Genomic DNA, 26591 nt, shown 5'->3' with positions numbered 1-26591 from the left:
GGACAGTCACAACCCATTTCTATTTCAAGGGGCAGCTTCTGGGAAAGGGGAAGGCAAGATGATGGGGTGAGGAGCCTCTGACAACCTAGGTCCAGCTCACAGGTCAACATCTTCTCCATGACCTCCCCTGACAGAGTTCTAGAACTTGCCCGAAGACACAAAACAAAGTAGTGGGATCAAGCTTTAAACTGGGGCAACAGGGGCAACTGGGTGGCTTAAATGGTTAAGCGGTTGATTTCGGTTCAGGTCATGATCTCATGGTTCGTGGGTTTGAGCCCTGCATCGGGCTCTGTGCTGACAGCTCAGAGCTGACAGCTCAGCCCTGCTTCTGATTCTGTGTTTCCCCCTCTCTCTGCCCCTCCCCCACTCATGCTCTGTTTCTGTCTCAATAATAAATAAAAATATAAAAGTAAATTTAAAAATTAACTGGGGCAACAAATCTAGCTTCTGTACGATACACTCTAAACTTTATTAGCTCCCAACCAAGTTGAGAGGCAAATGACTAACTGGTAAAGCATCTACAACATGGAAGATGTGGGTAAGGGTTCATATGTAGCAACTTTTACAAATGAAGAAGATAATACTCTAAAGTGGCTAAAGGACCATTAGCAGAATATTCACAATAGAAAAATACTAATAGATAATATATGCATACAAAAATGTTTTATTTCAGGAATAAAGTAAGTACAAAGTAAAACAAGATGGAATTTTTCCCTAGGAAGAATGGCGAGGAAACAAGGAAATTTCTTTGTTTTATAAAGTACAGAATATTTTCATTTTATATTATTGAACTAGGAATCTTTTCTCTTTAAGCCTTCAAAATATGTCTAAGCTTTAAAAAAAAAAAAAAAAGGTGACGGAGATCTTTCCACAGCTTTCTATTTTCCAAAGCATGGGTTCATTAGCAGCCTTTTACGGAAGGTAGTTTGGCAAAAGATACAACAAATCCATTAAAAATACGCCATGCTCTATGCTCTGGGATATATAGTTCATAAAGGCCAACCTGGAAACAATTTTAAATGTCTGGAGTGGACAGCTGTTGTTTTTGCCTACTGGCATTTGGAAAATTCCTTAATCTGGTGACATCACTCTGATTTTAGTCAGTAGCACCCGTCCCGCTCCCCACACAGTGGTTGGGTCTATCCAGTTAGCGTGAACTCTGTGACATGAACATTGGAAGGCATTACTGGGAAATCATCTGCCCCTCCCCCCACACCGGATATTGAGAGACTATTACTCCGGAAGTGCTAGTTGCCATCTCACCAACAGAGGAGGAGAGCCCGCCTGAGCCTTTAACTATAGAGCTAAAAACTTCATTGTTTGGTCCAAGGCAGCTCAAGTTTTGTGTTTCCTGCAGCTGAAATAAACCGAATGTTCATCTGTACTAACAAATAAATTGCCCAAGAATAATGGATAAATTGCATAAATAGTGGCACATATACAGTGACATATAATGCAAAAAAATGAAAATCATAGTGTGCACATATATTTATTGATGTGCAAAATATTCGTTTTAAATTAAGAAAAAAACCCTCAAGATTATGTAGGCAGATATTTTCCATGCTTGAACACACACACACATGCTCTTTAAAAAAAATTTTTTTTTAAGTAGGCTTCAGACCTTGCACAAAAGTCAATGTAGGGCTCAAACCCACAGTCTTGAGATCAAGACCTGAGCTGAGATCAAGAGTCGGATGCTTAACTGACTGAGCCACCAGGTGTTCCTGTATACCTATATTTAAAATGTCCTAAAAAATTACAAATGCTAACCATGATTGTTTCTGTATAAGATTATCACTATATTTTTCTTTCACTAAACTGTATTTTCTGATTTTTCTTTTTTTTAAAATTTTTAATGACTTTTATTTATTTTTGAGAGAGAGAGACAGTGAGAGCCGGGGAGGGTCAGAGAGAGAGGGAGACACAGAATCCAAAGCAGGCTCCAGGCTCTGAGCTAGCTGTTAGCACAGAGCCAGATGCAGGACTTGAACCCATGAACCGTGAGATCATGACCTGAGCCAAAGCCAGACGCCTAACTGACTGAGCCACCCAGGCACCCCTCTGATTTTTCTTAACTGAAGCAAAAGTGCACAAATGTATTTGAACTCAAGAGTTAATGACACTGAATGTTAAAAGAACTCCATATTTTTGAATTTCAGGGTGAATTTGTTTTTTAGACATATGTATACATGAAAGCTAAAAGTGAGTGGATTTTTCCCTGCACTTTGTAATGTTGCATCAAATATATTATTATTGTTAATATGAGTTAACATTTCTTATTCCAAACAGTTTTTCTAGATAACATTTCATTATAAGCTAATAGTGATCAGGACTCAATTTTGCCATGTCTTCCCATACTGGTGACTTTCCTGTTTATAAACTGGCTCTTTAAGTTGACAGGATATATTAGTCAGAGTTTCATGGTACTTTTAAATATTTTCTTTTTAAAATCAAGATACTTTTGGACAAAATACTTAGCAAGCAGCAAAAAACATTTCAGAATAGAATTAAAATGTTAACATCTCTCACCACGAATCCAGTTCTTTAATCTTGGGATTTTCACAGTAATCATTTAAAACTGTTGAACTCTAACTCCAAAAGAAATTGAAACTTTTTCCCATATAGGTGATTAGGTGATTAGAGCTATAGTAATTTCTTTTGCTGTGGCTGTAGCCCCTCAGGACCGTGATAGCTAAAGGCTGGATTACAGGGAAAAGAACCAGGAAAAGATCCCTCTCATTTCACTATAACACTCGGGTGCCGGATCGTATATGATTAGTTCCACCGAGGGAAAGCATTCTGGAAGCTAAAAAGAGAAGTGGGACCTTACTATTTTGTGTGGTTATAGGAAAGTAGAATTGGAATGTAACACCTGTTATCAAACACTTACAAGATTCCAGATTCTATGCTAAGTGCATTCATTACATTATACAATTTAAGCTTTATGGCATCTTGATGATTTACTTAGTGGCTATGGTGAGCCTGTCTTATGGGAGAGCAAAATGAAGCGTAAGAGGAGTTGAGTAGCTTGCTAAAGGTCACATAAAGTGATTGAATAAAGATTCATCGTCCCATCCTGCAAACAACCCAAATGTAAACAGTAATATGGACAAATAAATTATTGTCTGGTCACATGAGGCAATACTCAACAGGTATGAAAATGATTAAGCTGTAGCTACCAACAACAAGGATAAACTTCACAAACATAGTGTAATTCCACATATATAAAGATCAAAACAGGCATTAATCCCTGGTGTTACAAGTCAATAGAGGGGTTACCATTGAGAAGGAAAGAGACACTGGTGCTTGGAATGAGTTCTAGAAGGTGCTTCTAAGGCCTTGCCCTAATTTTTTACCTGCATGGTGGCTAAATAATGTGTCCACTTTACAGTAACTTACTGAGCTGTACATTTATGATTTCTGCATTTTTATAAATGTATGTTATACTTCAATTAAAAAAATTATGTTTTAAAAAGCAGTATCTCAGTTGAATTGCTCAATTGTTAATAAGCACCAATACACACTGCTTTCTGCCAGCAGTCTTCAGTGTGTCTCTGGGGAAAACTCTACCAGTCATCAGATTCTCGGCAAAAACGAGAATCTGAACTGAACTGAAGACCGTTATGGTCACTAATGATCACACACTGAGGCCGCTCAGCCATTTGCGGCTGAGGGTCCAGAGTGTCCTGCCAGGCAAGCAAACAGTTCATCCATCCCAAAGCCTACAGTACAAACCACCCATATGGTTGCAACTGTTGAGCCCAAGTTTTTAAAATTGCCCCAAATCACCCCAAAACAAACACCAGAGACTGCTAGGGAGACCCAGTCACGCCTGCAAAAGCAAAGGGCCTTTATGACAAGCTTAAGCTCTGGCTCACAGTCTCCACCGGACCTGCTGGCCACATGGAGAGAGCCCCGAACAAAGGCAGGGCAGGGCCTTTTATATCTTTGGGAGGGAGTGTTACAGGAAATACAGCTATCCAATCCCTACCCCCCATCAATACTGGCAGTTGTGGGAGCCAGTCACACCATCCAGAGCACTGACCAATCAGAGTGGGCCCAGGACGCCCCACGTGGGGAGTGACTAGGCCCGCCTCTAGAGAGGTCAAAGGTATTGGCAGTCCTCCCCCGATTGGGCGTCACAGGAGTTGTCCCTCCTTAATGCACGCCCTTTCAGGAGAAGCCGGCACCTTCCGCGTTAAGTACAGGGGAAGGCTGGATCGGACCTGCGGCGGGGGGGGGAACCCCCCCCCCCCCCCCCCACCACGGCCAGCCAGGCGCGTTTCCACGGCTGCGCGCGACCGGCTCCAGGAAGGCTGGGACGGCCCTCACCACCGGCCGGATAGGACCTGCATCCTTATACAACCCTGCCTTCCAGCTCAAGGGGTGCCTTTGTGTGAATCAGGAAAACCTACTCCTTTTCTCAAGCTACTTTACTGCCATGTCCTGGAAGATCTTTTAAGTTTAAAGGGACCTGAATATGCGGTGCCCCTTCGAATTGTGTAGTGTGCAATCTGTGCAACTGTGTATGTCGTTCCCGCTTTGATAACACGTGAGGAGGACTTTTACTTCTGCTGAAAGCACTATTAATAGTTTCTCAGACAAAACACGTTCTCTCTTGGTTTCCACAGCTAAACATTCAGTGGAGTAGAATCAAATTAGAATCAAAAGAGTTACATTATTCACTATGGCAAAGAGGAGGAAGCATGACAGCATTCACAGCCCTGCTGGATTCTCTTTGAAAGAGACAATACAGTCCGGATCACACATCTGTTCTGTAACTGCTTCAACAGCGATTTTGTCTTAAAAAACAAACAAACCCCCTCTCCCAAACCAAAAACTCAATCCAAGTCTATATTCATTAAAAAAAATTTTTTTTAAGTTATTTACTTATTTAAAGGGAGATGGAGAGAGTAAGTGGGCAAGGGGCAGAGGAAGAGAATCCCAAGCAGGCTTCACAGAGCCCACACAGAGCCCAATGCAAGGCTTAAACTCATGAAATGTGAGATCGTGATCTGAGCCAAAACCAAGAGTCAGACCTTCAACCAACTGAGCCACCCAGGTGCCCCATTTTAAAAACTATTAGAAGACAAATGTATGTTAGGGAATGGAAGGGAAGGGAAGGGGGTAGGGAGGGGAGGGGAGGGGAGGGAAGGGGAGAAGGAAAATATAGATGAACAAAACAGAATTACTTGTCATTACCAGAGAATAACCACTCTCTAGGTATGGTTGGAGTAAAATGACTTGGTATATATCCTTCTAAACTTTTAAATGCAAGATATGTATCTTTTATATACATGCATACATACTTATGTATACACACGTATACATTATATAAAAACAAGATACCCACCCATGTCTATGTTTATATATTTATATGCATACAACTATTATCTGTTGTTTCTAGAATTTAGATACCCAATTCCAAAAGAACACAATGGTAGAGAACAAATTTGAGCATTTATGTGTATGTGTATTTATTCGCACAATAATTCAACATTTTAAGTTATTATTTGCAAAAACATAGAAATTGGACAGGCACTGTTGGGGTGTGTGCAGCCAGTAGATTTCTGTTGGCTACGGTGGCCTCACTGTGTTGTAAAGAACTGTCCTTATAGTATACAGTGGGGCACACCATTACGGTGACCTGCCTGTGATAGTTCAGTTCCACAGTTATTATAATGGCAGGGATTTTCAAATGGAGAACTATTATAGTTGTTGTTTTTACAACAATTCCACTGTTTGGATGCTTTTAATGTTTAGAATACCAGATTATACTTTCTCTTTATGCTGTTTTGTTTCCACAAAATTACTTTATTAAAATTATTAACTTTTATTCATGGTACAAACAAATTTGGTACAACATGGTACAAACAATTACTATAAACAAAAAGTCTTGTTTTAGAATTTCTTGCCCCTACAAGGGATGAGAACTGCTTTAAGAGCTGCCTTCTGATTGGATAATTTTCCTGCCATCTCCTCTAGAATGGTCAGCCTGGAGGGGATTAGTGATTGATGAAGCTGTTGTACTGCGCAACTGACTCTTTCGGCAACTTCAAGTTTATCATCATTAACGGTAGTTTTCATTAGGGTAAGACGTCACACACAAGTTAAGCATAGGAACAAATTACGGAAATAGATGCTCACTTACCAATAGGCCAGTAGGAAGGGGACCCCGGTATGCCCGGCTGCTGAAGCCACAGTGACAATATGGCCATGATTATTCTTCATCATCACTGGAAGAAATGCTTTTGTAGTCTAGAAATAGTGTTGATGAAGAGAGAACGGTATGTGGTTATTTCTGATCTGCAGACCCATTGGGAAGGTTTCCAGACAAAGCTATATTTTATTAACATTTTTCCTAGTGTAAAGAAAAAAATCTAGATTAATTGCCAAATGTAGCCACATAAGGCAAATGGATCATCTCATATATTGACTAGACATAATAAGCTAGAGTTATTAAAAGAATTTATATGCAATGTAAAATTGTTAGAAAATAGTTTGGTTATGTCATTTACCAAAATACTGAAGTGAACAGCAATCTTCTAGTAGTCACCAAATGCAATAAATATTTACTGAGAACCTACTATGTGATGAGGACTCAAAAACAATTAAGACAATGCTCTACATTCTAAGACGCAGAAAGACAGGCAAACTTGTAAATTACAAAAATACAAAGGCATATGTCAGTAACTTGAGAATGCTGACATAATATAATACTGCATTTTTACCAGCTCCAACGTTCTTTTGAGATTATGCATCCCAAACTCACATCTAAGAAATCTTTGAAGGGCCCTTTCAGGAATGGGCTATTTGGGCAATTTTTAGCCTCTTCAGAAATTCTCTTTCTCTCTCTCTCTCTCTATATATATATATAATCTACAGACCTTGAATAATGTGATTTATAATAAAACTTGCAACTTTGCAGCCAGAAAATTCTCAAGGCCTGAGTCTCATGATAATCTGAAAGCAAACTGGGCTCACTTTTAATAGAACCACAGAAGAGAACTTGGATGATCCTTAATCCCTTCTTTCATAAATAAGATCACATAGAAATGTGAGAATTTGGTTTATTTTATTTTTATTTTTTTAAGAATCCAGTTTAAAATTAAAACATATATAACACCTGAAGTTTATTATTAATTATTATTAACAGATTTAAGGGGGAAGGGAGAATGGTTGATGAGATTTGGCCACAGCATGAAAATTGAGCACCTGGGTGGCTCAGTTAGTCCAACGTCTGACTTAGGCTAAGGTCATATCTCATGGGTTTGTGAGTTTGAGCCCCATGTAGGGCTCTGGGCTGACAGCTTGGAGCTGGAGCCTGCTTTGGAGTCTGTGTCTCCCTCTCTCTCTGCCCCTTCCTCACTCATGCTGTGTCTCTCTCTCAAAAATAAATAAACATTTTAAAAAGAAAAGGAAAAAAATTGACTTCTTTGGGGGCACCTGGGTGGCTTAGTTGGTTTAGCGTCTGACTTCAGCTCAGGTCATGATCTCGCAGTTCCTGGATTCGAGTCCCATATTGGGCTCTGTGCTGATGGCTCAGAGCCTGGAGCCTGCTTCAGATTCTGTGTCTCCCCCTCTCTCTGCCCCTCCCCCTTCTCTCTCAAAAATAAATCAACATTCAAAAATTAAAAAATAATAGAACTGACTTTTAAAAAAAGTTTATTTATTTTTTAAAATAATCTCTACACCCAATATGGGGCTTGAGCTCACGACTCTGAGATCAAGAGTTGCATGCTCTTCTGGTGGCACCAGCCAGGCACCCTCAAACATGACCTCTTTGTATGATGTTATCCTTAGAGCCTGGAGAATACTTCAGTATTGATTTGATACATTGTTATGTCTCCTAACTTTAAACATAATCTTTGGGTGTTACAAAAAGGAATGTTCTTATAAAAGAAGTCATACCTACCCAGAAATGTGCAAGTACATTAACTTCAAAAGTCTTTTCAATTTGAGGATCTTGTGTAGCAAACAAATCCGATGTGTAGACTACACCCGCATTATTTACTAATATACTAACATCTCCAACTTCTGCTTTCACCTTTAAAAATAAGACAAGTACCTGCATCATTAAGAGTTACAAAGAAGGTTTGCATGCAAAGGTCATGAAGGAACTATGTATTTTTACATCAGATGTGAAGAAAAGAGGTAGTTTTGTAATCTATGTGTCAACATGGAAAAAAGAACTTTTTAATCTCAATTTCAAAACAGCTAGACCTGGAAGCCTGTCAGGTAGAAACTGTCTTTTGCAATTTAGTCTCTTGACTTTGCACTACTGATTATACCCTAAGAGGCATTTGGCTAACAAAAACAACAACAAAAAAACCAGGGACAAAAACCCAGCCTTTATTTCTTAACTACTACTTAAAAGGGTAAGCAAAAAAATTTTTTTTGTTTTAATTAATTGGCAAATGCAGGGACTATATGAGGAACTATGTAAAACTGATTATACCATTAGGCTAGTCGCACCTTCTATTTCTTTATTTTTGTGGCCACTCCATTCTATTTCTCACCAATCTATCTTATCCAAGTGGCAGGTGGCCTACGGGCTGGCAAAACAAGAATATCTTATCTGATATTTTTATGGTTCTTTAAGTAACTAAGCTTCTTGGTGGCTGGACCCTAGAGTTACAATGCATTCTGTTATACGCTGTGTTCCAAATAAAAGCTAACTTCTGTTAGGAGTAATCATTGTTAGACAGTGCCGCAGTGCGCTGGGGGACTGAGGGGATGTGGCAAATAGCCAATTAAAGGCTTTCATTGTTATGCATTTTGCACAATTTCATTCTTTATCTCATTTAATTCTCACAATAATTCTATGAGCTGGCAACTCTTGGTATGCTCACTTTAGAGAGGAGAAACATGAAACACAGAATGGCTGTTTCTTGCCCCAGATCACATGGCTACTAACGGTCACATGGAGCTGAGACTCTCCCAGATCTTCTGACCTGGGACAAGCCTCAAATCTCAAACAGAAAGGAGGTGAAATACCCATCAGTGATCCAGCAGGGACATCAGTGTGCCAACTGCTGAAGACGTGTCAGCCAGAAATGAATTTCATCAGTTTGTATTTAAATTATTAATGAGTCAAGCTAAAGTACTTGGCCTTTGATCAACACTATTTGTTCCTATATCCACATCTCTAGCACAATATGAAAACAGTTCAGAATAATGCCCTAAGACATTGAGAAAAACAGGACATTGTATGTGGTTGAAATGATGGAGCTGCTAATAATGCCTTCAAAGTAATAGGACTTTGATTCTTTTATACTGTCAAAGCATTTGCCCAGACACATTTGTCCCTTCCTTCATACCTGAGCTCCCCATCTGTATCTATTGTCTCCCCACAGTGTGAATGTCTGGTTTGCACATTTCTCAATAATGAAAGCAAGCCATGCGGCGTCTGGGTAACTCAGTCAGTTAAGTGTCCAGCTTTGGCTCAGATCATGGCCTAACAGTTCATGGGTTCAAGCCCCACATCAGGCTCTGAGCTGTCAGCACAGAGCCTGGAGCCTGCTTCAGATTCTGTGTCTCCCTCTCTCTCTGCCCTTCCCCTGCTTATGTTCTCTCTCTTTCTCTCTCTCTCAAAGATAAATAAACTTAAAAAAATTTTTAAATAAAAAAGTCACCTAAATGGTAGGTGACATAAAAATGTCCTGATACTAAAATAACCACATCAAAACAACTTCAGAATATATGATAGTCACATGTCATTGTGAATATTCTGTTTAAGCATATACTTTATTCTTGAGAAATTTCAGTAAAAACACCATAGTTAAAACACATGGAATAGGTTCAAATAATGAAGTTATCTTTTCCAGAACAGCTTATTTCCAGATGAGTCTAGAAGTGATTACTGTGTGCCAAGTACTGATCTAAAAACTTCATGTCATTAATTCACTTAATCCTCCTGACAACCCTAAGGTAGGTGGTGCTGTGAACCCCATTTTATAACTGAGGAAACTTAGGCACAGAGAGGTTAAGAAACTTGCAATGATATGCCTAGTATTAACTGAAAGCATGTACATTTCTATGAAGGAAAACCATTGTTAATTTTAAGTAAAACAATTATTGTTAAATGCTGACGTTTCTTGTCTACAGACCCTGCTTTTACTGTACCCCCTTCCAGGAAAGCTATTTCCCACCACTAGCCTGGGTAATTTCTACTTATTCTTTTGTCTGAGTTCAGGCCTCACCAGTAATAGAGGCATCAGTTTGAAATAAAAGATTACAATTCAAGAATAGTAATTAAAAATACCGTCAAATCTAAAATTCCCTAAAGAGGTCTTCAGGGCTGGTTGAATCAGAATCTTTCTACTATGCTGAAATCAGATTATCTGGGGCTGAGATTCAGGAATGTGTGTTTTAAGGAATTTGCCCAAGTAACTGTACTGATCTACTTACTATTGTAGTATTTAGTTAACCTGGATATGTACAAATGTGTTCAGAGTGAAACTCCATTATATATATAATATATAATTTATCCTAACTCCCTAACCCAGTTCTTTGGGTGTCAGAAGACACCGCCAGTGTTTCCCAATGCCATCCAAGAATTGACCTGTAGCAGAATTAGATCAGTGAAGTGTGGGTGTCTATGGTATTAAAAATGCAGATTCTTGGGCCCAGTTCTTGATCCACTGAAAGAAACCTTTGGGGTGTCTATTTTTTAACAAGCTCTCTATAGAAGATTCCAGAACACACTGAAGTCTGGGAACCTTCTAGATTCTAGTTCTGGGTCTACCACTAGCTGGCTGTCCAACCTTGGGCAAGTCACAAAACTTCTACGACTTTGCATCATGACAAGGTCATCTCCAGAATCCTTCCTGGCTCTGACATGATAGATCCTAACCAAATGTAAAACTTCACCTTCTTCGCAGAGCTGTAAATTTCCTCTCGATTACTGCAGTCTACCACAAAGGCGTGAGCCTTCGCACCCAGTCTCCTGCATTCCGCAGCTGTGTCCTCAATTCCATGCTAGGAAAGGCAACAACAACAAAAGAAGAATAAAATAAATGACATGAACCTATTATATCAATAGCTCAAAATAATGAAGGATAGTCAGATTGTTTGAACTAGCATTAGGCAAGAATTTAACTGAATGCATTTTTGGCAGGGATATAGGTATACTTTGTTCTCACTACCTTGACTACCTTCTTTTATTTGGAACTGAACTTAAAGCAAGCTTTTTTAAAGAACATAAAAATTTTGGGTGCCTGAGTGGCTCAGTCGGTTAAGTGTCCAACTTCATTTTAGGTCATGAGCTCGCAGTTTGTGAGTTCAAGGCCTGCATTGATTGGGCTCTGTGCTGACTGTTCAGAGCCTGGAACCTGCTTAGGATTCTGTGTCTCCCTCTCTTTCTCTCTCTCTCTCTCTTTCTCTCTCTGTCCCTCCCCCTGCTTGCACTAGGTTTCTCTCTCTCTCTCAAAAATAAGTAAACAAAAATATCTTAAAATACTAGTTTTGTAGTCATGAATTTTACATACTTTGTGAATACATATGTGTGTGTATTCCATATCAAGATTAAAAAAAATAACATTAAGCTTTTTTATGTCACTAAAAAACTATTCACGTACATCAATTTTCTAGCTGCAAAATAAATAGATAAGGGGTTAATTACAGTTCTTTCATCCATTTATTCACTCATTCCTTTAATATTTTAATGTTTAATCACAGTGCTTGGAAGAACCTAGTGGACACAGTATGAAGGAGACAGGGTAGTGATCTTAGTCAGCTCATAGTGTAGTAGAAAGAAACCTAATATAAGATTTAGGTAGGACATATGAAACTGTTAATGTGTCCAAATAAAGGACTGAATATTAGCGGTGCCACATGATTCACACAAATGCATCGTGGAAAGCATAATAACAGAACAATACAGGGCCCCTGGGGGGCTCAGTTGGTTAAGTGTCTAACTTCAGCTCAGGTCATGATCTCACAGCTCCTCAGTTTGCACCTACGTTGTTTGGCTCTGTGCTGACAGCTCAGAGCCTGGACCCTGTTTCAGATTCTGTGTCTCCCTCTCTCCCTCTGCCCCTCCCCCAGTGGTGCTCTGTCTCAAAAATAAATATTAAAAAAAATTAAAAATAAAAAATTAAAAAATAACAGAACAATATACAGAGTTATGGCAACACAAAGGAGGAACATGCAATACAGTTCTAGAAGAAGAGGTACCACAGTTGGATCTTAAGGGCGAGTAGAACAGCCAGGAAAGAGGGGAAAGGGCATGCCACGTAGAGTGTAAACAAACAGATGGATAGGAGAAAGTCCAGTGGGGGAGAAATATCAGCAGACTGGTGTTGCTGAGTCAAAAAGTTCAAGGCCAGCTGGAGTCCAGATTAAAGGGCATTGTATGTTACACTAAGTTTTATCCAAAAACTCAGTAGGGAGCTAATGATTAAATCAAGGACTCAGATTTGTTATGATATAATCAGTATTGCATGTCATATAATCAGTATTATTATATTGATTACTCTTACTGAAATATGGAGGACAGATTTTAGGGGTCAACACTGCAGGAAGAGAGAAAAATTAGTAGGCAGTTCCAATGATTCAGCCAAGAGAGGATGCAGGCTTAATTGTGATACTACTAGAAAGAATGTAAAGAAGAGAATGAGCCTTAAAATATATCTTTAGGAGGCAAAATCAGCAGGGCGTGGTGACTGGATGAGGCAAGTGGGAAGAACCAAAGCTGATGTCCCTGCTTTTTAGTTTAATTGGCAACGTGATGTTGCAACAAGTCAGATGGAAGTCACGAGCAGATTTGAGAAACAGAATGATGAGCCCAGTTTGAAGCACTGATTTTGTTACGTAAATTCAGGATCAGACCATAGAATTCTATTCTTTTCTTGTTTGTTTCCATTTTTGCTTGTTTTACCTTTACCAATTTTGTAGCTTTTTTTAGTTTTTAAGAATGTCTCAAACAATCCCTTGGATTGAAGTTTAGTCTGTGAACATTGCAAATCAAGAAATTATTGTCAGCTAATGATGAATTTACTACATTACCCACAGAGAATGGTAGAATAGACACTAGTGTTGTGAATTTGCTGATAATCTGTAATTACTCTTGCAGAAAACCCAAATCTGGAGAGCTAAGGAAAGAATGTGCAGTTTGCTCGCTAACTTCACTGTGGCAATAAAAGGATATAGCTGTTTTCTCTTTTACTGAAATCTCTCACACAAACTGTTGTATACTTTGGTGAAGAGCCCTTATTTCCCAAGGGACATTGAAGCCTTATGTTGCCCTTCTGTACCTAACAGGCAGCTTTTGGCTCTTTCTTACTCAGTCATCAAAAAGAATGAAATCTTGCCATTTTCAACTAAGTGGATGGAGCTTGAGTGTATTATACTAAGTGAAATAGGTCAGAGAAAGACAAATACCATGATTTCATTCATATGTGGAATTAAAGAAACAAAACAGATGAACATAGGGGAAGGGAAAGAAAAAAAAAGAGTAAGCAAACCAGAAGAGACTTAACTATAGAGAATAAACAGTTGCCCGAGGGGAGGTGGGGGGGATGGGCTAACTGGGTGATGGTTAAGGAGGGCACTTGTGATGAGCACTGGGTGTTATATGGAAGCGATGAATCACTAAATTCTACACCTGCAACCAATTTTACCATATAACTTAAATAACTAGAATGTAAATTAAAACTCGAAATAAAAAATAAAATAAAAAATGTATACTTCATTTACATATTATGTACACAAAATGGAATGTTATTCAGCCTTCGAAAGGAATACAATTTTGACACATTCTACAGCATGGATGAACCTTGATGATATTAAGCTTAGTGACACAAGCCAGAAACAATAGGACAAATACTACCTAATTCTAGTTATTTGAGATGCCTAATGTAGTCAAATACACAGAGGCAGGAAGTAGAATGCCAGAGGCTGGGGGAGAGGAGGAGTAATTGTTTACTGGGTCCAAAGTTTCAGTTTGGGATGGTGAAACAGTTCTGGAGATGGCCAGGAGAGGTCATCTCATAACAGTGTGAATGTACTGAACACAACTAAACGACACTAAAAAATGGGTAAAATGGAAATTTTTGTTACACATACTTTACCACAGTAAAAAAAAAAATACATTGTAGTGATTCTTTGGATCTTTATAAAGTTCAGTTCTTATTTGGAACAAATTTTACAATGAAACTCCATTTGTCACTTACTCCATTTGCAGAGAATTGCTCAGTACTGGTTGGCTTTCTCTGTCAAAGCACAGAGTGAGTAGTGGCAAACACGCCCTTCCCCTTACATTGGCAGTCACACTTTTGCCTATTTCTCTCGTCTTCCTCACTTAGGGCCCAGGTCTACACTCCACACCTTCAGAACTATACCAGAAAAAAACATTTTTTTAATGCAAAAAATTTAAGTTTAAAATTCTGCCAGGAAAATTTTTAGTCAGTCTCCGTATTCATTTGGTGAGAAATAAAAAATAAGCAGATCCTCAAAATTTTTCTCAGCTGAGTGGAACTGCTCATCATTCTTTAGGATTTCCTGTGTTAACCTTTTTCCCGAATATGTTGGATTCGGTTTTCAATTTTTAATCCTGGGCTCTCCTTACTCATTCTTTGTCCTCTATCGCTACAACGAACTCTTTGCTCATAACCTAGCCTACTAGACATCTACATGTTTTTCTGATTAATTCCTTTGTTTCTTCCATTCATTAATTCACTTTTTCATTCGACAAAGCCTTGGAGTATATACTAACTAGGGGCTCAGTACTTGTTATAATATATCTTCACAAACTTATCTAACCAGGCCTGAGGGTGAGAATGGTCAAGAAATGTGAGATTATCTACATTAAACAATAAAAATTCATGGCATGAATCTCAGTAGAATAACAAAACTGAAGCCACCACTAATCCCTCCCAAAATCCATGTTCCTTTCTTATGAACCTCAGGATGAGTAGGAAGATGTCTGCCCTGAGTTAGGGTCTTTTTGGACATGGCTAACCTTGCTGCTTGACTTAATCTGAGAAATGGTCTCGAGACAATTTGTCTTTGACCTCCTAGGGGAAGAGTTTGATCCAGCCCCTCCCTGCCCTTCCAGCTAGATCAGAAAACAATCTAAAACTCTCCTCTTTTTTCATTCCTTCTCCACTGAGCCACCAGCCCAGTTTACATCACTAGGTTCTGCTGCCTGGACTGTTTAAAATTTGCACTCTACTCTCCACAGTCAGGTTTAGTGGTTCTCAGACTTTCATAATTTTAAAATATGTGAAATTGCAAAAAACGTGGACTGTGGTGTATATACTGAACCAGGACTGCCAATCTTTTTTTTCTTATTAAAAATATATATTTATTTTATTTTACTAAAATGTTTAATGTTTATTTATTCTTGAGAGAGAACAAGCAGATGAGGAGTAGAGAGAGGGAGACAAGAATCCAAAGCAACCTCCAGGCTCTGACCTGGCAGTGCAGTGCCTGGCGCAGGGCCCGAACCCACAAACCAAGAGATCATGACTTGAGGCGAAGTTGGACACTTAACCGACTGAGCCACTGAAGCACCTTGGACTGCTAATCTTGTATGTGGCCAAATTAAGGACATTAAAACTAACACAGAAACTATCAGTTACTACCATTGTAATTTCTTTAAATAAATATATATACATATTACCCACAAAAAATAGGAAGGATAAAATTCATAATAGAAGGCTTATTTAAATGAAATAAATTTAACATAATAAATACTACATTATTCTTAATTTTCTGCCACTTCCCCTACTACCTTTCTGGTCTGCAAAATCAGCAACATCTCTTGCCTGGATTACTGTGGGTCTCCTAACCGCTCTCCCTGTACCCAGGAGCCTAGAATCTTTCTCCAAATCCTCCACTGGCTCTCCCAGGAAAAGCCAAAGCACAAATAATAGTTTGCAGGAAATTTTATGATATGGTGCTGCTGCTACTTAAGTTTCTAGATTAGCGCTGTCTCATAAAAATACGTGAGCCACATACTTAATTTCAATTTTTCTGCTGGCCACACCGGAGAAAATAAAATTTAATTCAGTAATATATTTTATTTAACTTAAAATAATCCAAAATAGGGGCACCTGGGTAGCTGGGGTGGTCGAGCATCCTACTTCGGCTCAGGTCATGATCACGTGGTTCGTGAGATTAAACTCAGCATCAGGCTCTGTGCTGACAGCTCAGAGCCTGGAGCCTGCTTCGGATTCTGTGTCTCCACCTCTATCTCTCCCTCTTCCACTCACACTCAGTCTCTCTCAAAAATAAATAAACATTAAAAAAATAATAAAATAATCCAAAATATTATTATTTTGGAATATTTATCATAACAATTAAATATTATATTTCAACATGTAATCCACAGAAAAGTATGTTGTAAGATATTCAACATACTTTTTTTTTCATACTGTCTTTGAAATCCTGTGTGTATTTACACCTGTATCACATCTTAATTCAGATGAGCCACATTTCAAATGCTCAACAGCCACAAGTGGCTAGTAGCTACTAACTACCCCTGTGTTGGAAAGCACAGAATAGACTTTTCTTTCATTCCTCTCCTCTCTCTCACTCTGTGCCGGGCCTTGCATTGCTGACCCCTGTCTGCAGAGATAGGTGAGGGGCTCACCGTACTCTCAGCCTCTTCTGACTCAACTACCTCCAGCTCAGTAGGGCTTTCTATATAAAACCAACCCGTTACTCCCTGTCCGCCACCTGCCATACAGAGTCCCTATCCCCTTTCACACTTTATTTTTCTTTCTACTTACCACCATCCAGCAATTACATAATTTACTGCACAGCATGTCCTGTTTACTGTCCCTAGTTCATAAGGTTTGTGTTTTTCTTACTGCTGAGTCCTCAGGGCTGTATTAGAACAGTGCCTGGCAGAGAGTAGGGGCTTAATAAATATTTGTTGGATAAAAATACTTGACTCCAAATCAGAGAAAATTTTGTACAAAAACGAGCACAGGGCATTGAGAGTCATTGATACAGATGTGTAACCTAATTCTTACACCTAAATTCTTCAATGTTAGCTTAAACTTCACTTTGTGAATAAGAATTAATTTGTGTTTACCATGTACAGACACTGCTAGACGCTTTGCGTATGCCATTTGGTATAATGTAAGGCAAGTACTGTTATTTTATTCCTTTTACAGAAAAGGAACCTAAAGCTCTATGAAGTTAGAAGGAAGCTGGTGAAGAAGTGGAGAGCTCCGCTGAGTCTGGCCGTACCACCCGCCAGGTGTTCACCGCACTGACCACATCAGATTGGACTTGCATTGCACATAAAGTCTATTTTCCCTATGAGACTGAAGGCAGGGGACCCTACTGTTTGCCGCTGTGTTCTTCGATCTATGCAACAGGTACTCAATAATTGCTTGTTGATGCCTATCTCAATCACATCCTCATTGGGTGAACTCTCATCTAACTTCACAATCCCTAAATTCTTGTTTACAGCTCTGAGTGTTGGCTACTGTGTAAGGAATGGTATTTCAGGTTGTCAGGTGCCTTCTGGAAACCTCCCTGCCCATCTACCACTGGCCAAATAAAAGATTAGATTCAAAGTCCTCCTGTCTTCCTGAAGCCTACACCTATGCTTGTAAAACATTGTGGACATTGAAGAGGTTTTTTTCTTTTAAATTTTTTATTTTGTTTTATTTTTAAAGTAAACTCTATGCCCAATGTGAGGTTTGAACTCCATGACCCCGAGATCAAGAGGGGCACGCTCTGCTGACTGAGCCAGACAGGCACCTCAAAGAGTTTTTCTTTTATATCGTTTTTAACAAAAAGAGTTATAAAAATAGTTTTTATATCGTTTTAACAAAAAGATGATTTTAAAATTTACTTTTGGGAACTCCTAGGATAGAGTGATGTTGGTTTTTGTTGAGTATTTTTTTAAACCCACTTATCTCAGTAATGGCCAGTGGGAGGTTTTTCCATAACAGGTGCAAACCTCTTACTTTTAATTGACTAGCTTAAAACGATTAGTTTTCCTATCTGATTAAGATAGAAGGCTCAGCGAAATCAGGCTCTGGAGGAGATTACAAATTATTTTCAGGACAAAAAGAAGTATATATTTACAATACCAAATTAGTGATGGGTAGTAACTAGGAATCTTATATTGACTAAGTCCATTTATCCTCTAATCATAAAAACACTAATGAATCTATAAAACACCAAAGTAGTTTTTTTCTACTGACTTTATAGAGATGCTGTAAGGGGCTGTTGCCTACAGAATGCATCCATGTCTACAGATCAAAGGTGCCAGAAAGTAAAAACACAGTGAGCACTATTACCTTATTTATATCCCACAGAACCAGTTTGCTTTTAAGTTTGGCAAATTCAAAGGCAGTTAGTCTCCCAATTCCGTGTCCAGCTCCAGTAATCAGAACGATTTCTCCAGTAACTGATTTTCTCTTCTTAGGAATGAAAAGCTTCAGAAGCGACTCTAAGCAGAAGATGATCAGTAAGGGCAGGAGCTGGAGGCACTGCAGAAAGAATTTCATCCTTCTGGTTGCTGCGAGCTTTAGGTTTCCTTTCACCAATCACTCTCACTTGCTTCTGGAGGGTTGCAGTGTCCAACACCAGAGAGAATTAAAGCAAGAGCAAGGAAGGGCTCCTTTATCAAGGAGAAACAAACAACTCCGAAACCGTCGTCCTTCCGCTGGGCTGGGCTTCGTTTAGCCTTTCACAATTGGCTCGGGCTGCAGTGCGGAGCTGCTGCTCGCCAGCTCAGAAATCTGGGAGGGACAAAGTCCGGAGGGCAAGCCTTCCCAGGCTGGTCCTATTTGACCCACTACCTCCGTGTCTCGAGAGCCGACCCCACAGGCTTAGCTGCCGCCTGCTTTTCTCTCCAAGTTACAGAGATAGCCGACAGGGTCCTAGTCCCGGGTCAGATGCTTCTTGGAAACTTGATGCCCATCACTAGCGAAGGGATGCAAGTGTCGTTTCCTGTCTTGAAAGGAAAGTGGGGGATAGGGTTAAGGGTTAGTTGTTCCGCACCCTCGCCCCGCCCCCGAAAAATTATGCTGCCTCATATTTTAGTTTGAACTAAGCTCGATTGCTGGAGAGCAGAGAAAGTGCTGTCTTTTCAAGGACAGCATAATCAAGGTCCAGGAAAAAAATCAGATTGTATCATAGGGGGTTGTTTCCACAAGGAAGAGCAGTATATTTGGATAACCGTTTTCAGTCAACCTGTTAGAACTTGTGGGGGATATCTATCTATATATATATATATATTACACTTTGTAATTGCATCTTTATCCAGGTGAAATCACTGCCTCCAAAATGAGTAACAAAATAGAAAATCACCTTACATAAAGATTATCTATGTAATTTTTAGTTTAGTAGCCAATTTATATGATTTTTAAAAATCCAAGATTGGGGCACCTGGGTGGCTCAGTCTGTTAAGCTTCTGACTTCAGCTCAGATCATGATCTCACAGTTCATGAGTTCAAGCCCTCCGTTGGGATCCCTGCTGACAGCTCAGAGCCTGGAGCCAGTTTTGGATTCTGTGTCTCCCTCTCTCTCCGCCCCTCCCCTTCTCATGCTCTGTCTGTCTGTCTCTGTCTCTCTCTTTCTCAAAAATAAATAAACCTTAAAAAAAAATCCCAGAGCTTGGTTACCGAAAAAAAAGACCCTATTTTGGGATTGTGTGCAGAAGAGCTTAATAATTGTCTGTCACATGTAGTTTTTCAACTAGTTTTCAGTTCTTGACAGTAAATGAATTGAGCCTTTTCGTGAGACACTGCAGTACTTAGGAAAGAGACTTCAGTCATGTCGGTGATAGATAGTCACCATTTATATTTATATTTATATTTATATTTATATTTATATTTATATTTATGAAGCAGGAATGGGAGCCTTAGGTGGCTTAGTCAGTTTAAGTGTGGGGTTTCTGATTTTGGTGCAGGTCATGATCTCACAGTTCATGAGATAGAACCTTGCATGGAGCTCTGTGCTGACAGTGTAGCGTCAGCCTGGGTTCTCTGCTCTCTCTGTCCCTTCCCTGTTTATGTGCAGGCTGGAGCAGTGTCCTTGCTCTCTCTCTCTCTCTCTCTCTCAAAATAAATAAATAAATATTTAAAAATAAATAAATAAACATTAAAAAAATAAAAGGCAGGAACGTCACAACAAATGGAAGTTCACAGGGTACCTGGGTGGCTCACTTGGTTGAGTGTCAGAATTTGGCTCATGTCATGATCTCCCTGTTTGTGAGTTTGAGGCCCACATTGGGTTTGCTGCCTCAGTGAAGAGCCTGCTTCAGATCCTCTGTCTCCCTCCTTGCATTCGCTTTCTCTCAAAAGTAAATATATATTTAAAAAAAGAGAAAAGACTAAATTCTCCTTCGGTCCCACCAACATTTCCCCCTCAAGAGCATGACATTTTGAGCAAGAAGCTAAATGCCTACCTACACATTTGTGTAATGTCAAGAAATAAACTTAAAAAAATTGAAGTTCATAAAATATTCACACTCATATCTATCATCTGCAACTTTTCCTTTTTTAAAAAATGTTTCATTGTTTTATTTATTGTTTTTGAGAGAGAGAGAGAGACAGTGTGAGCAGGGGAGGGTCAGAGAGAGAGGGAGACACAGTATCTGAAGACAGCTTCCAGGCTCTGAGCTAGATATCAGCACAGGGCCCAGTGCGGGGCTCAAACCCACAACTGTGAAATCATGACCTGCGCCACAGAAGCCCTAAGCTCAACTGACTGAGCTCAACCGACCCAGGCGCCCCTGCAACTTTTTCTTATAGCCCTAAATCCATGTTTACATACTATCAATACTTACATAGAACGTTTCCAGTTTCCAGAGCTTTTTTCCACATATATTATCCCATTAGATTTTTTTAAAAGTCTCTTAGAAACTACAGGAGAAAACTATTTATTTCCCTATTTTATAAGTAGATCAGTTAGATTAACTTTTTAAAGTTTCCACAGCAAGTAAAAGCATAACTGGGGCTAGATGCAGGGTGAGGATTTGTCAAACATTTTTGCCCAATACCTATAGGAAGAAATCACATTTTACGTGTGGGTGTGTTTGCTTTCATATATGTTGACTTTATACATATTTAGGCTCTTTAATATTTTCTATTCAGAAAATTGTATTTAAAGAGAACTGGGTAGTTTTGATCCACTAAGCTGACTAGAGTTTCCCTGGTCTAGGGAAAGGACCAGTGTTTGCCTGAATCCCCTATGTGTATGTAACTTTACCTCCCTGAGGATGTTTCCTAATTTGTAAAATTGGGATGTTACTATTATGCTACAAGATTCTTGTGAAGTTCAGATGACTTAACATAAAGCACAGTGCTGTCAACTCTATGTAGGTTGTAATTTACACTAATATAATTATAATGTGGATGTTTTGTGAGTGATAATTAGCTACTAATTCGACACAGTGGCAAAGTGTGTCATTTTATATATTTGTGGTTTTTAAAAATACCTTTCACTGGGAGAGTTCAAAATGTTTTCTGTGTGGAGCTTAATTTCAGGCTACCCTCCCAGCTGTTGAAGTGGCATTGAAAAAGGGGGGAAGAAAGGAAAGCATATGGAGCGCTTCAATGATGTTTTGAGCACTCACTAGGACTAGGCATCATGCTAAGTGATTCACATATGCACAGCTCATTTTATCTTCCCAATAGTCTTAAGAAGTAGGATTGGTGGGTCTATTATATGAATAAAGAAACAAAGGATGACCTGAGGTCATAGTACTAATGGAAGAGTTGAAATTTAGACCTAGGCCATTATCACTATGGTATATTGCCATCTTTTTTAGGGCAAAGAAGAAAAGCTAGGCCAACCATAAGTCACTTTGAAACTTCAAAAGAATCGAAATTCCTATTATTAATAAAACCTATTATTAAATTTTTTTACACTTACTTATTTTTGAGAGACAGAGTGTGAACAGGGGAAGGGCAGAGAGAGAAAGAGACACAGAATCTGAAGTAGCCTCTAGGCTCTGAGCTAGCAGTTAGCACAGAGCCTGATGCGGAGCTCAAACCCATGAACTGTGAGATCATGATGTGAGCTGAAGTCAGATGCTCAAAAGACTGAGCCACCCAGGCGCCCCATAAAACCTATTATTCATAACTCCTACAGCATGCATAATACCTCCTGCAGGAAGCCAGTTTTTCTGAACTCATAAGTTGAGCAAAAATCTCCTTGTGAGGTAAGGCAGGTTTGCAAGGTCTCCCACCATCAGATGGTGGCCGGCATCTACACCCACTCAACCCCCACTCAATTTCTGCTTGAGCACTGATCCCCCCCAAGGCACCTGACTGACTGATATCAGGAGTGACTTATGTTAAAAATATGTGAATTATACCTTATGATAAAACTTGTTATAGGAGTTTCTTCTTTTGTGATTTTAGGAGCAAATGTTACATTTCCTGAGAAAACCTGTTTTTCTTCCCCTCAAAAAACAGGATATTGACCCCTGCTAACAAATAACTAACTCTTGCCTTTACTATGCTAAAAACATTGTCTTGTATTTAAATGCTAAAGATGCCTTCTCCATGTGATAAGCATCTAGTCACCTACTTCAATCACTATTGGTAAAGAGTATTCGTGAGTCTTCTACCAATCTATGTTCTGGGAAACTTTACATGCCAAAGAATTTGTAGTCAGAAATCATTGTCTAAGGCAATTGCCACTTCTGTTTTGCACCCCATACATTTTTTCAATAAGTAAAGCTGACTCTCAGGTCAGTGCAGAGATGCCTGCCTGGTGAGCAGGAAGACGCAGAGGCTCTCTCGCTCCCTTTCACTGACAATGTCCATCCTTCAGGGAGCCCTGGACCTGCTGCAGCTGGACTCCAGCAACCTTCCTCTCATACCATTAGGTAACTTAATCCCTAATAGGCAATTCAGTGCAGCTACTAAAGCAAGGATTTTTTAAAATATAATTTATCGTCAAATTGGCTTACATACAACACCCAGTGCCCATCTCAACAAGTGCCCTTCTCAATGCCCAGCACCTATTTTCCCCTTTCCCCCAGCCCCCTGTCCACCCTCAGTTTGTTCTCTGTATTTAAGAGCTCTTGTGGTTTGTCTCCTTCCCTCTCTGTTTGTAATTATTTTTTCTCTCTTCCCTTCCCCCATGGACTTAAGTTTCTTATGATCCACATATGAGTGAAAATATATGATATCTGTCTTTCTCTGACTGACTTATTTCAGTCAGTGTAATACCTTCCAGTTCCATCCATGTTACTGCAAATGGCCGGATTTCATTCTTTCTCATTGCCATGAACTATCCCATCATATATATAAACCACATCTTCTTTATCTATTCATCAGTTAATGGACATTTAGGCTCTTTCCACAATTTGTCTATTGTTGAAAGTGCCGCTATAAACAATGGGGTACATGTGCCTCTATGCATCAGCACTCCTGTATCCCTTGGGTAAATCCCTAGCAGTGCTATTGCTGGGTCATAAGGGAGTTCTATTTTTAATTTTTTGAGGAACCTCCACACTGTTTTCCAGAGCAGCTGCACCAGTTTGCATTCCCACCAACAGTGTAGGAGGGTGCCCCTTTCTCCACATCCTCACTAGCATCTGTAGTTTCCTGGTTTGTTCATTTTAGCCACTCTGACCAGTGTGAAGGTGGTATCTCAGTGGCTTTGATTTGTATTTCCCTGATGTTGAGTGATGTTGAACATCTTTTCATATGTCTTTTGGCCATCTGGATGTCTTCTTTGGAAAAGTGTCTAAAAACGAGGATTTTGAATTCGTGCCATTTTTTTTATCAGCTACATGATACCTGGTTAATTATTTACCCTCTCCTGAGGTCTCATTTACTTCATCTGTAGAATGGGTATAATAGCAGCTTGGTTGCATAGATGAGATATTTAAAAAGCATAGAGCATGACAACTTACATACAAATATACTTAATGAATGATAGCTTATTACTGTATTTTAATCAGCTATAGTAAGAGGTTTATGTTTGCAAGGCTGGCTCTGTAGAATGCTAGTGGCTTCAGAAGGAAAGGGCACTCTACTTATCAATTACACAGGCCGATGAAGAACAGTCACTTTTCTTTTTCCCCATTATTCTAAAGAAACTGAGGAAGAACATTCTGAAATGATTGCCAGACTGGTTAAAGGAGGTACTTTCAATAGTTTTTCAGGCATTCTGGGATAGAAGCCTTCATACTTGGCTCTGAAATCTGAATTTTAGAGCGGAAGGGTGTTGGAAATTAGCTTGTCCAAGCATATTTTTTTTAAAAAGTAATGAATCTATGAATTCAAAGTAATGAATCTATCTTGTTTAAAGATGGTTCAATGGGACAGATAATAGAAAGACATAGTTTTCAGTCCCAACCTGTCTAACTCTTCACATGAACCACTTTTAGTCCGTTTAGCGGCCTCTTGCAGAATTGATTCCATATCTCTAATAAAGGCTTACAATGTCATTTCATGGTTAATCAATAGCAGACATCAAAAAAATTTTTTAATTATTTATTTAGTTTGGGAGACAGAGAGAGACAGAGCACGAGTAGGGGAGGAACAGAGAGAGAGGGAGACAGAGAATCTGAAACAGGCTCCAGGGTCTGAGCTGTCGGCACAGAGCCTGAGGCAGGTCTCAACCTCACAAACCATGTGATCACGACCTGAGCTGAAGTCGATGTTCAGTCAACTGAGCCACTGAGGTCCCAATAGTAGACATTATTAGTTGATTTTCTTCTATGACAGCTGAGGATATAGCTCACTTATTCCTCCCCTATCACCCTTTCCTTATATATTCCTAACATAAATGATGTTACTATCCATATTACTTTTGTTTGGTTATATTTAAAACTCTTACACTTTTTATGTCTTGTTTATGCCACTGTATGATGAAACTTTTAGTTTCCCATTTTGTAAGAGGAGGGTAAGCCCTGTTCTTTTCCTCAGTAGTCCATTCCATTTCTACCTCCCAACATTTTCTTTTAAATTTTTCTTTATTTTTTTTTTCATTTTTGAGAGAGAGAGAGAGAGAGAGAGAGAGAGAGCACAAGCAGGGGAGGGTCAGAGAGAAAGGGAGACACAAAATCTGAAGCAGGCTCCAGGCTCTGAGCTGTCAGCACAGAGCCTGACATGGGGCTCCAACTCATGAACCATGAGATCATGAGCTGATCTGAAGCCAGAAGCCAGATGCTTAATCGACTGGGCCACCCAGGCGCCCCTCTACCTCCCAACTTCTAATAACTGGTTTACTTTCATGTTCTCAGGACTGATCATGTTTACTTTTTTTTTTGGTAACTAACATTTTCTGTGCTTGGTCTATTGGTTGATTCTGAAAGGTAAAAGTCAACAGATAGTATTTACATTCTTATGACTAAACAGTGGCCTTCCTTAGCAGAAGGCTCTTATTAGAATAATTGGGACAGACTGGATCAGAAGAAATCACTGTCGTCTTGAAATTGTTCACCCTGGCCTTTATGAAATCTGAGGCAGCATAATGTTAAAGCAAATACTCTGAAGTTCGGTTGGAATTCCAGCCCTGTCACTTTCTGGTTGTACGATTTTGAGTAAGTCATTTAAATTCTTTGTTTAAATTTCCTTCAGCACGTGTTAGCCTATTAAGAGACAGGACTGGTGGGTATGAAGTTTCTTCTGATTGAAAGAACACAAATGATATGAAGAAAATCTTTGCTATAAGCGAAGAAAAAGAGGAAAGTAGGCTTCTTCTGATCCACGGGATTATGGAAAAAGAGAGATAACAGCAGTGAAGGTAAGTAGGAAGAGTCTAGTAACTGTGTGTGTGTGTGTGTGTGTGTGTGTGTGTCTGGTATTACCCTAGGGACAAAGTCTTAAACTGCTAGAAGCCATACTAGTTTTGCCAAGTCTCTTAGACTTGTGATGGAGCTGTTTTATGCCAAGAGTTCTCATTCTGTAGTCTTCCGAACAGTATTTCTCAAAGTTTGATTAATCTGGCTTTTGAGACAGAGTTTTATAAAGTCTGTCTATGCCACACCATAGAGACTGTGTTACATACTTAAAAGTTGAGCATTTGCCACATTAATAAGATAAGGAACACAAAAGATGAAAACCAGGTTACAAACTGTTTTGGACAATCTAGATTACAAACTGTTTCGGACAGCCTGAATGACCAATTTTCAGCCTGGTCGTTTGACTAATTGTTGTCCCTTGTTTGTCCTGGGTGTTGCCATCTATTCCTGCTCCAAGCTGCGTGCTTGGCTCACAGCTGGTTTACTCCTCCACGGGTTTGCCAAGGCCACATGCGGCATAGCCTTGTCAAATTTAGCATTTGGAGTCAACAACTTGGTAAAAGAGGAAGAGAAAAGCCTCAGGTGGGTTGCAAATCTTTTAATACCCATTTTTCCTGCAACCACTTATTCAAATACGACTACCACCCCCTGGTTCACTACAAGAGCTGCTTGTAATTCCTTCCAGCCGATAAACAAACAAAAACCTAAACAGCTTTCAATCCTTTTTTTTTTCTTTCCCCATTGCTCCGCTTCCTCCAGCTCCCCATTTTCTTCCGTTTTCTTTTTCCTGAGCTTTCCGCCTCTATTTCCCCCCCAGCCCCAAATACGCCTGCGCACACTGAGAGTCGAAGATGGTGAGCGGCGCGAGGCCGGCACTGTCGGTGCTTTACGGCGGGTTGTAAAGTGCTGT

General features: G+C 39.5%; 1 protein-coding gene across 1 annotated transcript in view; it reads right to left on the bottom strand.

Annotated features, from left to right (window-relative positions):
* HSD17B11 (hydroxysteroid 17-beta dehydrogenase 11) overlaps positions 1 to 18923 on the bottom strand; it is a 38435-nt gene extending 19512 nt beyond the window's left edge. The window contains exons 1-4 of the mRNA XM_029943365.1: positions 18267 to 18923; positions 10873 to 10980; positions 7916 to 8047; positions 6152 to 6258 (exon numbers count right to left, since the gene is read on the bottom strand). Coding sequence (XP_029799225.1) covers positions 6152 to 6258; positions 7916 to 8047; positions 10873 to 10980; positions 18267 to 18476 — 557 coding nt within the window. The 5' untranslated portion in view covers positions 18477 to 18923. The remainder of the gene's footprint in view (positions 1 to 6151; positions 6259 to 7915; positions 8048 to 10872; positions 10981 to 18266) is intronic.
* Positions 18924 to 26591: the final 7668 nt, after the last annotated feature.

Source organism: Suricata suricatta, chromosome 1, assembly GCF_006229205.1.
Source record: "Suricata suricatta isolate VVHF042 chromosome 1, meerkat_22Aug2017_6uvM2_HiC, whole genome shotgun sequence".
Lineage (NCBI taxonomy): Eukaryota > Metazoa > Chordata > Mammalia > Carnivora > Herpestidae > Suricata > Suricata suricatta.
The sequence above is the reverse complement of the archived record's forward strand: the minus strand, read 5'-3'. Positions and strand labels throughout refer to the sequence as shown.